The sequence below is a fragment of the Drosophila serrata genome, unplaced genomic scaffold (genome assembly GCF_035046125.1).
Source record: "Drosophila serrata isolate PLE 108 unplaced genomic scaffold, ASM3504612v1 contig_89, whole genome shotgun sequence".
NCBI classification, from domain to species: Eukaryota; Metazoa; Arthropoda; class Insecta; order Diptera; family Drosophilidae; genus Drosophila; species Drosophila serrata.
In genome coordinates, this window is record NW_028256987.1 from 23,055 (window position 1) to 37,998 (window position 14,944).

Below are 14,944 nucleotides of genomic sequence, written 5' to 3' on the forward strand. Positions count from 1 at the left end.
TTGAACCTCCCTTGAATTTGAATAGTCTTCCCAAACTAAATACTTTAATCCTAACCCACTTAGTACAAATGCAAACATACAATCTGGCAGCACGCCAGTAGTTAATTTCCTTGTAGTGTATTTCCATATTTCCTAACCAAGCAGGCACGTGCTTGGTTTCATACAGCGCACTTGTATGTACACTGACCATAGTGAATCAACGTTCATTATATATTATTCTAGAATTTTGATTAAAATTTTATAAAAATTTGATGACTATATCATATAGCTTTCAAAGGAAGGATTGGAAAGTTATATTTTTCAGTTTGTATGTTATTTTGTTTAAATTTTATGAAAATCGTTAGATATAGAGGAAATGCAAAACTGGGAGTGTAAAGTTGTAAATATAATATGTAGAGATAAATGAAATAAATGAATGCATTACTTCATCGTTTTTTTATATGTTCGCAGGGAATTAAAAGTCCAGTCAGAACTTTGCAACGCAGTGAAGGAGGCACCTCCGACCATATACATATATATATGTAGCTTCATTAGAAACGATCGTTAAATGTAGAGAATAATGAATTAATGAAGAAAAGTAAATGTAACGAAAGTACCTATTACTTCGTTGTTTTGAACAGAAATATATTATAATAAATAAAGTGGTTGTTTATCCAGCTCAAGGTCAAGGAGGGGGGTAAGCCAAAATTAGAACCTTTTTTTTTTCAGATATATTTTGGGTGCTTATCGGCAACCGTCTTCAGGTCAACTATTTTAACTTAATGATATATGATTTGTGTTGGGCTATCCTCGTTTTTAATTTTGAATTTGTCGATCCTATGTTTAAACTGTTGCATGGATTTTTGTTCTTTCCGTTGCTTTGAATTTTGTTAACTACGTTTCTCTTAATGTATTTATTGGTTTATGGGCTATTATTAATGTTTCTTCTTTGTTGTAAGAGTTTGATATGTTTAGTCTTTTAGAGAGTTTGGGTATATAAATGGCAGATTTATATGTCGTTGGCGGTTCAGGTGATATTTTGGTGGTTGTGGAACGTTGTATATTTATAAGTGTATTAAACATTTTGTCCATGAAGTTATTTTTTCGTAACACGCATTTTCTTATATTTTTTTATTTTCTCATGGTATACTTTGTCAGAAATATTTAACATCCGCCCTATGTACCCTATGACAGTATTCATAATCATTGTTATACACTTGCATGGTATTATAATTTCAGTCAGAAGTTTGCAACGCAGTGAAGGAGGCACCTCCGACTATATAAAGTATATATATTCTTCATCAGCATGAACAACCGAGTCGATCTAGCCATGTCCGTCTGTCTGTCAGTCCGTCTTTCCGTTTCTACGCAAACGAGTCTCTCACTTTTGAAGCTATCTAAATGAAACTTTGTAGTTAGTTATATACTCTCACTCGTATATATGTCGGAACAGGCCGGACCGGGCGACTATTTCATATAGCTGCCATAGGAACGATCGGAAAATTTTTAGAAAATTCTTACTTTTCCTATTTTCAACAGATTTTCATATAATTTGAGATAAAGCCAATTTATATTCTAGAATTACGGTTCTAATTTTGGGAAAATCGGGAGACTATATCATATAGCTGCCATAGAAACTAATCGTTAAATGTACAGGAAAATACCAAACAGTGAATGTTAAAGTGTAAAAGATAAAACTGTAAATAGTTATATGTTTATAATAAGTAAAGGTGGAGTAGTAGAAATTATTTTGTTTTTATGCCACTGCTGAATATACTAATTTTAGTTAAAAGTTTGGAACGCAGTGAAGGAGCAATTTAGCAATTCTTAATTGACATCTGTTCATGGCAGGTATTAACTTAGGAATCAATATGGCGTAATCCATATTTGCATATTACCTGTAACTACCTATAATTTGATAAAAACTGTGAATTTGATTCTTCCGCATTTCAGGGGTTTATGGGAGGAGAGTTGTCGATGCACCCATCCTAGCCATTGATGAATAAGAACTCTAGCCAATTAAAATCTGTCATTCTTAAAACACAAGATTTCCTTAGATATGTATTACTTTTCTTCGTGATGGCTCAGCAGACGGCCAAGGGTGACCAGATGCTAACGAAACGTCTTTCTTTTAACTTATATCTCTAAAGCTTTCATGTCATCGATTTAGCTTAACTTATTTTTTAAGCTCATGCCCATATCAATACATTTGGATGCAAAGCTTTCGAATCGTACGTCGTTGGAGTTTTTTTTTGGGATTTAAAATGTATTTATTTAACGAATGGTATATTAAAGTAAAATATTCGAAGCATGTCTTATAAAATTGTTATAAAGAAATATTCAAAAATATGGCAACTGTAGCAATTGTCCGGACGTGTCTCGAAAAAAAGTTGAACTGCGTTGCCCATCATAACTCGGTGCCGGATCATCGGAAATCAAAAAATCGTTAGCTTAGAGAATACCCAAGGTAACGCTAAGTTTTTTTTTTTAATCCAATTTTTTAATTTTATTCTAAGACTGTTTTCACTTCACACAATATTTTGGGAAAAGAAATCAGCTAATTGGTCATTGTATAATCAAAATTATGAAAAAAAATCTTGACAGCGTTACCTCATAAATATCTATAAATATTATATAATATAAATACAATTTCACCGACTTTGAAAACGTGAGTTATGGGAAAAACGCTTTAAACTTTTAAACACAAAAAAATCCAGAGTACAACAAAAATCCGGCAAGTATAAAAATAATCATATCTTCGTCAATTTTGCTTTAATTAACTTGACATTTTGGTACAATATTCTTCAGATATTATGCATTCAATATGACAAAAAAAATAAATAAACATAAAATACCTTACCTTGCAACTTCGTTGCAAATTTCTGACTAAATAAATACCCTGCTTGGGGAAAATTACAAAAGGCCTACGTGAATATCTGTAGAATTACTTCAATACCTTATGTTTCAAATTAATTGGAATATTCGATTTTTTTATAACAAATACAATAAATAATAAACAAAAAAAAAAAAACGAAAGAAATTTTAAATATATTAAGCCCACGCCCCCCTTATGAGTACCATTTATTATAATATTGACCAAATATCTAATATGTAAGTGAACACAATATTTACCGGTCCAGCAAAGTAGTTTCTGGCTAAATAAACGTTGCGCATTGCATAGTTAATAAGAAGGGTTAGTTTATTTTTCGGAATGGTATCCAGAGCTTGTTTGGCTTTAAGTTTGGCAACGTCAGAACTCATTATGTTAAGAAGCTTTGGTGATATACACTCAATATTCTCGTCGACGTCTTCTGCAATATAAAAGCAATGATTTCTTTTAATAAATAAAGAATAACAATATATTTTAGAAGTAAATACAAATTAGTTTCTTCAATATTAGCCAATGAATTTGTATGTAGTAAACATTGTGTTGTGGAAACAGCATTTTTTCGCTCTCAGTTGAAGGCGAATAGGAATGATCGGGAGATAAAAATGAAAACAACATAAGGATCAACTTCAAAGAACGATAATATTAAAGACCTGTAATAGGAGCAATCGCTCAAATAATATAAATATATAAAAAAATCGACTTAATCTATGTTTTTATTAGAGTATTATAATTTCAGTCAGAAATTTGCAACGCAGTAATGGAGTCCTCTCCGACCATATACAGTAAATATACACTCCTGTTCATAATTATACGACACCTATGAAATTTTGGTTTCAGCAGTCGTAGGAGAATGGAAACACACAGTAGATCAAAATAAAGTATGCCGAATAATAGCACAAGGAGTTGTGCACAAAATGCGCTATTCTTATCCTTGGTTGCATCACTCGTTTTCAAGTAACGGTAAAAAAAGACACGCGCCTTTATTTAGGCTACCTTGAAATTGTTACAAAATGATACGACACACTTCAATTATTTTTGTTTACAGCTAATATTTTATTGGTTTAATTGTTTATAACTAAATATTAATAGTTTATAACGGCGCCTTGTGCTTTTCCTACTTCAAAAATTCTTTTAGGCATTGAATTTTTAAGGTTTTTTAAGATATTTTGGTCCAAGAGAGACCATTGTCTTAAAATTTCATTTTTGAGACTTTTAACAGTCTGAAATTTGTTGTTGTTGGCGTAAACTCGCCTGGCTAAGATACCCCAGATGTTTTCAATCGGTTTAAGGTTAGGAGAGCAAGTCGGCCAATCCAAAACATTTATTTTATTGTCATTAAGGAACCGTTGCGTCTCTTTGCATTTGCATTATCCTGCATAAAAACATAATTTTGGTCCTTATTCTGATTCGTAAATGACAGAGGACGATCTTGTAAACCGTTAATTATTTTCAAACTTTAACACAAAACGAGAGCGCAAGAAAAAAAACACGTCCGTTCACTTAAAAAGATGGCGCTTATATTTAAAAAAAAAATTTACCAATTATAAACACAAATCAGAATAGCTACATGCTCACGCGAAGTGAACGGGAAGTTATTAACACAAAATAGAAAATTTAAGTTAACCCCGGTGGTTATTTTCAAACTTTAACACAAAATGCGAGCGCAAGAAAAAAAACACGTCCGTTCACTTAAAAAGATGGCGCTTATATTTAAAAAAAATGTACCAATTATAAACACAAATCAGAATAGCTACATGCTCACGCGAAGTGAACGGGAAGTTATTAACACAAAATAGAAAATTGAAGTTAACCCCGGTGGTTATTTTCAAACTTTAACACAAAACGCGAGCGCAAGAAAAAAAAAACACGTCCGTTCACTTAAAAAGATGGCGCTTATATTTTAAAAAAAAATTTACTTTTCCAGTTCCAAGAGATTTTCATAAAATATATCTCAAATATATCAGCCATTTTATATTAATCTAGAATCTTTAGTAAAATGTTTATTAAATAAGACTACTATGTATTTCATATACATGTATTATATATGATGTAGCTGCCATAATAACGATCGAGAAATTAAAACAATTAAAAATTACAACTTTTTCAGTTTTCAACACATTTTTAATAAATTTGAGAACTACCCATTTTATATCATTCTATATCATTCGCGATTATGAAAAGACGGCAACTGGGCATTACGCGACGTGCGTCGAATCTCTATTGGTTGAAATGTACATTTAACTAAAAAGCTAACTTGGGCAAGTGAATTAAAAGCTCTTTGGACTGATAGAAAATGGAGAGAGAGCCTACGGTATCACACTGCCTCTCGAAATACAGCGCCCCTTCGCCGTAAACATTGCATTCTGATAGGAAATACCTAGGAAGTAGGTTAGTTTTTTGGATCGGGATTGGAAGACGTAGAAGGCGTAGTGGTACGAGCAGGCCTGGGAAGAGTTATTCCTACAAGCTGCTTTTTCATTTTCTTCGCTTCGAACTCCTTCGATCTGAAGATAGCTTGGACATAAGTATATGCACTGGATGGTTATCTTTTGAACACAAGTCGCATATTTTGTATTTGTTCATCAGCGATCGTTTATTTTCAAAACGCTCAGTTAGGTTTTCCCATGCTGAGCGGAAACCATCATTAGTGAGTGGCGAATTGGATAAATATAACAATAGATTGTCTATATAGACCGCTGTGAAAATATCTCGGAAAGTCGGCCAGCGACGATAATCGTCCGAGAAAACTTCCGCATCGCACGGAGGAAGCCGACGGCCAGACGGAAAGGAATTTTGGGTCGGAACGGGTTGAACTTGAGCTGATTTAGCAGAGATCGTATCGATCTGTTCCATAAGCAGGGCGGCACACCTTTCGTAAATAAAATATGAATACTCATATTTTGGCTTGAGAGAAGGCAAGGTGTCCGCCGCGCACTTAAAATCAACTGAAATCAGCTCTGAACAAGATTTGTACCTTATCACATGAATTTGGCACGTATACCTAGATGGAATGGGCGTTGCTGGATTGCAGAAGTTGGATTGGAAATAACTCAGACTGTCAGAGGTCAAAATAAATTTATTCAAAACGGAAGGAGCCATAATGATTTTATATATTTTGGTATTCTCGAAATGGTTTTTAAATTCGACACCTATTTATTTAGATTTAGAATTTAGGAACCAATCGGAATCGTAGTATAGCAATAAAATAGCTAAATATTTGACAATAATTTTAAAATTATTTGGAAATATTTGATTTTGCCTAAGGAACACAACGAACAATTAAAAAAAAAAAATTGTGTAAAAACCCGCCAAAACTAGCTGGACTAGCTATCAAAAAGCTAACGAGTGTGGCGGTAATTATTTGTCGATAATTTAAAATTGTTCGCAAAATTTAACATTTTTATTTTGATTTAATTTTTTTTCTTTAGGGGTTACATACAGTTAGAGGGCCAAAAAAAAGTGAATTTTTCAGAGTGTTTTTTGAAGAAACTTTTTAAATCATTGATCCAAAAATTTAAAGACATATTAAAATATCTTTTAACTGTATTTTAACTGAATTCCGGGAGCTTCTTTTAAATATGACGTTTTGTGGTGACCACAATATGTCGGAACTGGATCATCCGAAATTAAAAAACCAAACACATTTCGTTAGAGTAATGTCAAATCTAGTAATTAATCGAAGGAATAGGCAAAATAATTTTTTTTGACAAAATGGCAGTTTTGCAAAAAAAAATCGATTTTTCGAGGAAATTTCCGCTTTAAATTGTTTTTTATAAAAAATAAAATATTTATTGGAAAGAAAAAATCAGATTATTTTCCAATACCTCTGATAGAAGATTGAAAAAAACTACAATAGGCTGCATTTTTATCTACAATGGACTTGAAAAATGGGGTTTTTAACATAGCTTTGGAAAAGGCTAGCCACTAACAGATTTTGATAAAAAAAAGGACTGTAGAAAATTAAGAAAGCTCCAATCTGTATTCATTGGCTGGATTTATCAGATTCGCCAACTAACTTCCAGGTTGCAGCTGAGGTGTTAATCCAGCTGTGTTTAAATAGAACTTTCCCAGGGCCGTACATCCCTGGGAAAATACCTTGCCGTAGCTTTGGACCGAACCTAGTCTGACTTTTCTGTTTGGAATCGCTCAAGGGGTACTATCTTACTGTTTATGTAAAGTTACCATTTGCTTTTATTCATGCTTGGCCGGGGTAAATAATAATGCTCATGATGAAATTCATCCTGAGAGGTATGAAAAAAAAAGCAATATGACGCTGTGAACTTTTTTACACGCTTATTTTTGTTCCATTTGTTACAATTACATTGTTAATTGTAGTAAGTCATTTTCAACCATACTCACAACCTCTTTAAGACTATACGTTTAACAGTCCGGGCGCCACGTAGACAACATAAATTGCGTCTTCGATATACACATATGTGCATATCGCGTCTGAGAAGAACTTGCAACCCCTTTATTTTTTTTTTGCTCGCTTGATATTTGACTTTGCCTCAAAGGTTAGAGCACCCTCCTCACAACTTGGCGAGCGCGAGCTCAAATCGCTCACGAGGCAAACTTTCTCTTACTTAATTTTTATATTCGTTAATTAAGTGAATTTTCTAAAAAAAATAAAAATAAAAGATTGATCAAATTAAATTAAACAAAATTCAAGTAAATCTATAAGCTATATTTGACTCTGGCTAAAAAAGGTTACATTATATAGTTTTACTTATAACAAAACAGGATATTTACTTTACCTTTGCAGAAAGAACTTCTATGAATAGGAATCAATACAATATAAATTATATATATTTGTGTTAAAAAACATCGAAGTAATACCTGATTTCATTTCATTCACCTATACATATTATATTTGCAGTTTTACATTCACAGATTTGCATTTTCCTCTACATCAAACGATCGGTTGTATGACACCTACATATATGATATAGTCGTCCGATTTTCATGAAATTTGACACAAACTTTAAGACTAATATAAAATGGATATACCTCAAATTTGATGTAAATCAGCTGAAAACTGAAAAAGTTATAAATTTAATTGTATTAATTTCGCGGTCGTTCCTATGGGAGCTATATGATATAGTAGTCCGATTTTCATAAAATTTTATACAAAATTGTAGAGTATAGTAAAATGGCTATATCTCAAATTTGATCCAATTTTATTGAAAACTGAAAAATTAATTTTTTTTTGTAAAAATTTTCCGATCATTCCTATGGCAGCTATATGATATAGTCGTCCGATCCGGCCCGTTCCGACATATATACGAGTGAGAGTATATAGAAGGCTAACTACAAAGTTTCATTTAGATAGCTTCAAAACTGAGAGACTAGTTTGCGTAGAATCGGACAGACGGACAGAAGGACAGACGGGCAGACGGACATGGCTAGATCGACTCGGCTGTTGATCCTGATCAAGAAATATACTTTATATAGTCGGAGGAGCCTCCTTCACTGCGATGCAAACTTCTGACTGAAATTATAATACCCTGCAAAGGTATAAAAACGATTTAAAAGAAAATGCAGGGTGGTCTAACCCCTTAAGTTAGACCTCTTCAAAGCTCTACACCCCATCTGAAAATTCATAGAGCAGATCGCTAACAAAAAGGCGAACCCGGCGGCGTTCCAGTCCTCTCACGGAAAACGTATTCCTTCATAGAACGTGAGCAAGAGCGCGAACACACACAGGGAAGACATATCCTCGATGTTCACATCTGGGAAAAACTGGGATGCGCAACACATATACCGAAATGGTAGGTGTAGGTTAATTAAAACTTAAATTCTAATATAATACTAATAATTCTTATGGCATCTATATGATCCGTCCGTTTTCAACTTATAGACAAGACAGAGTATATAGAGAACTAACTGCAAAGTTCATTCGGATAGAAACGGAAAGGCGGACAGACAAAGCTGATTAAGAATATATTACTGCGTTGCAAACTTCTGACTAAAAACGAATTAATTATTCTAACTCAAAAAAAAAAAAACAAGAAAGGAAGCTAACTTCGGCACGCCGAAGTTTATATACCCTTGCAGATAGAACTTCTATGAATACGAATCAATACAATATTAATTATATATATTTGTGTTAAAAAACAATGAAGTAATACCTGCTTTCATTTCATTCACCTATACATATTATATTTGCTGTTTTACAATCTCAGATTTGCATTTTTCCTCTATATCAAAAGATTGTTTGTATGCCACTTATATGATATAGTCGTCCGATTTTCATGAAATTTGACACAAAATTTAAGACTAACACAAAATGGCTATACCTCAAATTTGATGAAAATCGGCTGAAAACTGAAAAAGTTATAAATTTAATTGTATTAATTTCTCGATCGTTCCTATGGGACCTATATGATATAGTAGTTCGATTTTCATAAAATTTTATGCAAAATTTTAGAGTATAGTAAAATGGCTATATCTCAAATTTGATCCAATTCTGTTGAAAACTGAAAAAGTTACATTTTTTTTGTAAACATTTTCCGATCATTCCTATGTCAGCTATATGATATAGTCGTCCGATCCGGCCCGTTCCGACATAAATATATACGAGTGAGAGTATATAGAAGGCTAACTACAAAGTTTCATTCTGATAGCTTCAAAACTGAGAGACTAGTTTACGTAGAAACGGACAGACGGACAGAAGGACAGACGGACATGGCTAGATCGACTCGGCTGTTGATCGTGATCAAGAATATATATACTTTATATAGTCGGAGGTGCCTCCTTCACTGCGTTGCAAACTTCTGACTGAAATTATAATACCCTGCAAGGGTATAAAAGGAGTTCAGTCCGATAATGTTATAATGGTTTAAAGGGAGAGTTCAACAGAATATACAAAATTTTGTAGTGATATTACTACTAACTTAAGATACAATTTTTTGTGTTGCATACCTGAATCAAAATTGGGAGACTCGGTATCGTCTAATATTTCAATTATTTGCTCCATGTTTCGAATAAATTGTTGATATGTTTGTGATCTAGTTACTTCATCCTTCAGAAATTGTTGATTTGATATAGGCAATATTCTTTCGACACGGCGAACTTTGGGTTTAGAGACTGTTATTATAAAAATAAGTAAATTTATATTTATACTTAATAATAAATCTAAAATATAATAATACTTACAAACTTGTTCCGGTGGGATATCACCAATTGATATAGCTTGTTTTCGTTTACCAGAAATATTCTTTTCATCTGCTTTTATGCTAGAAAATGAATCTGCCGAAGATATAACAAGGGTCTCACCGCTCGAAGTTACCAGGTCCGGAAATTTAGGCAGCATTTTCAAGGTTTCAAATGGTTGAGTTGATTCTTGTAGTAACCCCAAACTTCTAGCCAATTCTGGTGACTTTTGTACAAACTTCTTAATACTTTCTTGCATAAGACAAGTATCCTCAATTTTAAGGCGATTGATACATACCCGAACCTGAGACTTGCCACTTGATGACGTAGACGTCGATGTAGTGGTTGAAGCCACACTTTGTTGGAGGTCGGAGCTATACGAAATTCTGTTATTATTTGGAATTAAGTTCGCACTTGGTTGTGATTCTTGCTGATTTGCCTCGGGTTTCTCAATAGCTTGTGTTGGTTTACTTTTTGGTTGTTGTAGTAAAGAGTTTTGGATTTGACTTGATGCAAATGCCTTATATGGCTGATCATGTGTTAAAGACAAATTTGACGAACCTAAATTAAAAGTCGAGGACGCTAAAACTTGGGGCAAGTCTTCAGTTATAGTTTGAAAAGGTTTGTCTGTTTGAATAATATCACAATTACGAAAGTAATCTTCATTGGATTGAATTTGCTTTTTTGTCTCCGAGGTATAAAATACTTTTTCTTTATCAACATTTTCCGAAAATATGTTGTCCACATTTTTATAGTTTATAGTTTTATTTTTGAGTTCACTGTCTTCAAATGACTGTTCTCTGACTTTGATTTGTGGATATTTTGGCGGAGTCACCGTTGAGGTCATACTAAAATTTAAGAGATATTATAGAATGTATGTGTACATATGTAGCAATAATGCTTACTGATCAATATAAATCTGCGAACGAAAATGCGAATCGTTTTTTAAGATTTGTGTAGATATATTGGTACTGCTTTCTATCGGTGTTGCGTATGAATCAAATTTAGGTTCGCTTTCTTCCTTTTGGTAATAAAGTCTTTTTACGAGATGGTGTTCACCAGACACTGTAATTAAATAAATAACAGATTAAACCTGTAAGTAATTTTACTTGTTTACTATGAGGTGTTAGACAAAAATAATTGCATTTCGTATATACATATGTACGGTTAATAAAAAAAAATGTAAGTAAAAAAGCTAAAATCGGCGCGCCTTTCAGATTGCAATTCAATTAAAACGATAATAACACAGGCACACAAAAAAAAAGTGTCATGTACCAGAGGGTAGACCATTCTTTTCCTAGGTTTTCGGGGTCGCTGAATCCGAATCTGAAGTCAGAACAGTAAATTTTCTTTCCAGTTTTCGAGATATTGGCTTTTTAAAAATTTTTAGAGGTTATGTCAGTTAAATAGATATAACTCGAAACTCGGAGATATAAGCCGCCAAACTCAAAAATTTTAATTTTTGGTTTCAGCACTCCACAATGGTCTGCACGTGTATACTCAAAAACATTGTTTCCTGCCATACATTTGCATGTAAAAAATACACAAATTTAATCACTTAAAATTAAATAACTTAACTATAACACCATAGATTTTGATCAATGATATCTTAATTTCTTCCTTAAACTTTAGTTCTTCAGAAAAAAATATCAAAAAAAATGTATCGATTTGTTATCGGCCCTTTTTCGATACTCAAAAATGACTTTTTCGAGCAAAAATTACAATTTTTGAGTTTGGCGGCTTATATCTCCGAAACTACTAACCGAATCGAAAAGTTTTGAGAGAAACATATTTAGGTTATTCTATTGGCTTTCATTTGATATGAAATTTATGCGAATTAGAAATTTTATTTTCGAGTTATATCTATTTAACTGACATAACCTCTAAAAATTTTTAAAAAGCCAATATCTCGAAAACTGGAAAGAAATTTACTGTTCTGACTTCAGATTCGGATTCAGTGACCTCGAAAACCTAGGAAAAGAATGGTCTACCCTCTGGTACATGACACGTCTTTTTTTTTGTGTGCATGTGTAATTCGAAATATTTATGTTGGCAAAGAAAGTAGAGTCTCTTTCACAGATACAGTTTAGCATTTTATTCTACATTTAAGGATCCTTTCTATAGCTACATATATAAAAATACTAGCCCGATTTTTACAAAATTAAAACCAAAATCCTTTATTAATAAAAAAATATTTTCCGATCGTTTCTTTGCCAGCATTGTGAAATATATTTGTCCCATTCGTCCGGTTCATATTTATATAGTAGTGAGAGTATATAGCAGACTAACTGCAATAATTACTTCAAAAAGCTTTAAAACTGAAAAAAAAAATTGTTTGCGTGGAAGCAGACAGACAGACAGGACAAACAAACGGACATGGCTAGATAGAGAGCTTTTCAAGAATATATGGCAGCTATATGACAAAGTCGTCCGGTTTTTATAAAATTAAATCCGAAATTGTATAATATTAAACAGGAAAGGAAGCTAATTTCAGCACGCACGAACTTCGATCAGTCGGAATTAATACAATGTAAATTATATATATATGTTAAAAAACAATGCAGTAATGCGTGATTTTATTTCATTCACCTTACATATATTACATTTACAGTTTTACATTATCTCAAGATCGTTTGTATGGCAGCTGTGTATAGTCGTCCGAATTTCATAAAATTAAAACCAAAATTCTTGAATAATAAAAAAAGGGCTGTATCTCAAATTTGATAAAATGTGTTGAAAACTGAAAAAGTTATAATTTTTATTTGTATTAATTTATCGATCGTTTCTATGGCAGCTATGAGATATAGTGACCGATTTTAACACAAAATTGTAGAATAATATAAAATGGCTATTTCTTAAATTTAATAAAATTCTGTTAAAAACTGAAAATGTTATAATTTCCTTTGTAAAAATGTTCCGATTGTTCCTATGGTAGAAAGATCTACAGGTTACCTTTATGATTTGTAAGAAGTGTGAGAACGTTGTGCAAGGTGGCCAGAGACAGTCTGGTGGATGAATTCCATGACAACGTTCGTCTCATGTCGGAGAAATGGGGGAAGGTTGGGTCTGATATGACCGACGTGGTAACCTCAAATGATTGCCAAAAGGACGCACTCATCACGAAAGAGTGATCACATGTCTAACAGAAAAGGTAGCTAACTTCGGTCGAAGTTCATATACCCTTGCAGATAGATGGCTAGGAATCAATACAACATAAGTTATATATATACAACATATTTGTACATATTTATGTTAAACAAAAACAAGAAAGGAAGCTAACTTCGGCACGCCGAAGTTTATATACCCTTGCAGATAGAACTGCTATGAATACGAATCAATACAATATAAATTATATAGATTTGTGTTAAAAAACAATGAAGTAATACCTGCTTTCATTTCATTCACCTATACATATTATATTTGCAGTTTTACATTCACAGATTTGCATTTTCCTCTACATCAAACGATCGGTTGTATGACACCTACATATATGATATAGTCGTCTGATTTTCATGAAATTTGACACAAAATGTAAGACTAATATAAAATGACTATACCTCAAATTTGATGTAAATCAGCTGAAAACTGAAAAAGTTATAAATTTAATTGTATTAAATTCCCGGTCGTTCCTATGGGAGCTATATGATATAGTAGTCCGATTTTCATAAAATTTTATACAAAATTGTAGAGTATAGTAAAATGGCTATATCTCAAATTTGATCCAATTTTATTGAAAACTGAAAAATTAATTTTTTTTTGTAAAAAATTTCCGATCATTCCTATGGCAGCTATATGATATAGTCGTCCGATCCGGCCCGTTCAGACATATATACGAGTGAGAGTATATAGAAGGCTAACTACAAAGTTTCATTTAGATAGCTTCAAAACTGAGAGACTAGTTTGCGTAGAAACGGACAGACGCACATGGCTAAATCGACTCGGCTGTTGATGTTGATCAAGAATATATATACTTTATATGGTCGGAGGTGCCTCCTTCACTGCGTTACAAACTTTTGACTGAAATTATAATACCCTGCAAGGATATAAAAAAACGATGAAGTAATGCTTTCTTTTATTACATTTACCTATACGTATATATTTATTGTTTTACATTTCCAGTTTTGCATTTCCTCTATATCTAATGATTTTCATAAAATTTAAACTAAAAATGGCCGTATCTAAAATTTGATAAAAATATTTGGAAAACTGAAAAAGTTATAATTTTTAATTGTATTAACTTTTCGAGCTTTCCTATGGCAGTTTTCATAAAATTGTAAACAAACATCTAGAATAATATAAAATGACTATATCTTAAATTTGATGAAATTCTATTGAAAACTGGAAAATATATCATTATTTTCTATACATTTTCCAATCGTTCTTATGATAGCTATATGATATAGTTATCCAATTTTCATAACATTTTAAGCAAAATTCTAGAATAATATATAATGGACAATGATGCACTAAGATCAGTACATACAAGTGGCCCGTATGAAGCCAGGCACGTGCCTGTTGGATTAAGAGTTAGTAGGCGCGAAAGGAAAAATAGAAAAGACGAAGAGGAAATCAACTACTGGCGTGCTGCCGAATTGCTTGCCTGCATGTCTACTAAGTGGGTTAGAATTAAAGTTTTTAGTTTTGGAAGGCCTTCTACGTTACAGATTATTGTATACAAATCATTATAATTTGCACACAATACTCTAAAAGGTTCATGTAATTCAAAAGCGGTTTTAGAGTCATGCAACACTAATGGAATATAGAATCTAATATTTCTACTTGGTACACCATGAATGAGGTTATAGATGAAGATAATGCCAATTATAGTTCCACGGTTGGCTTAGGATGGTAAGTTAATTAAAAGGAGTCTATTAGTGTAGGAAGGTAATCTTTGCTTTGAGGGAATGTCATTAGCTTGCATGT

The 14,944-nt window shown here is 32.6% G+C and overlaps 1 protein-coding gene across 48 annotated transcripts in view; it reads right to left on the reverse strand.

Moving 5' to 3' along the window:
- LOC147644808 (nipped-B protein-like) overlaps nucleotides 1–14,944 on the reverse strand; it is a 32,527-nt gene that overhangs the window by 8,025 nt on the left and 9,558 nt on the right. For 13 of the 48 annotated variants that reach the window (XM_086840316.1, XM_086840349.1, XM_086840331.1 and 10 more), the window contains exons 5-8: nucleotides 10,927–11,086; nucleotides 10,025–10,869; nucleotides 9,791–9,955; nucleotides 3,112–3,290 (exon numbers count right to left, since the gene is read on the reverse strand). In XM_086840316.1, coding sequence (XP_086696442.1) covers nucleotides 3,112–3,290; nucleotides 9,791–9,955; nucleotides 10,025–10,869; nucleotides 10,927–11,086 — 1,349 coding nt within the window. Of the gene's footprint in view, nucleotides 1–3,111; nucleotides 3,291–9,790; nucleotides 9,956–10,024; nucleotides 10,870–10,926; nucleotides 11,115–14,944 lie in introns of those variants that run through there. The other 35 variants (XM_086840472.1, XM_086840442.1, XM_086840487.1 and 32 more) reach the window with 7 other exon arrangements.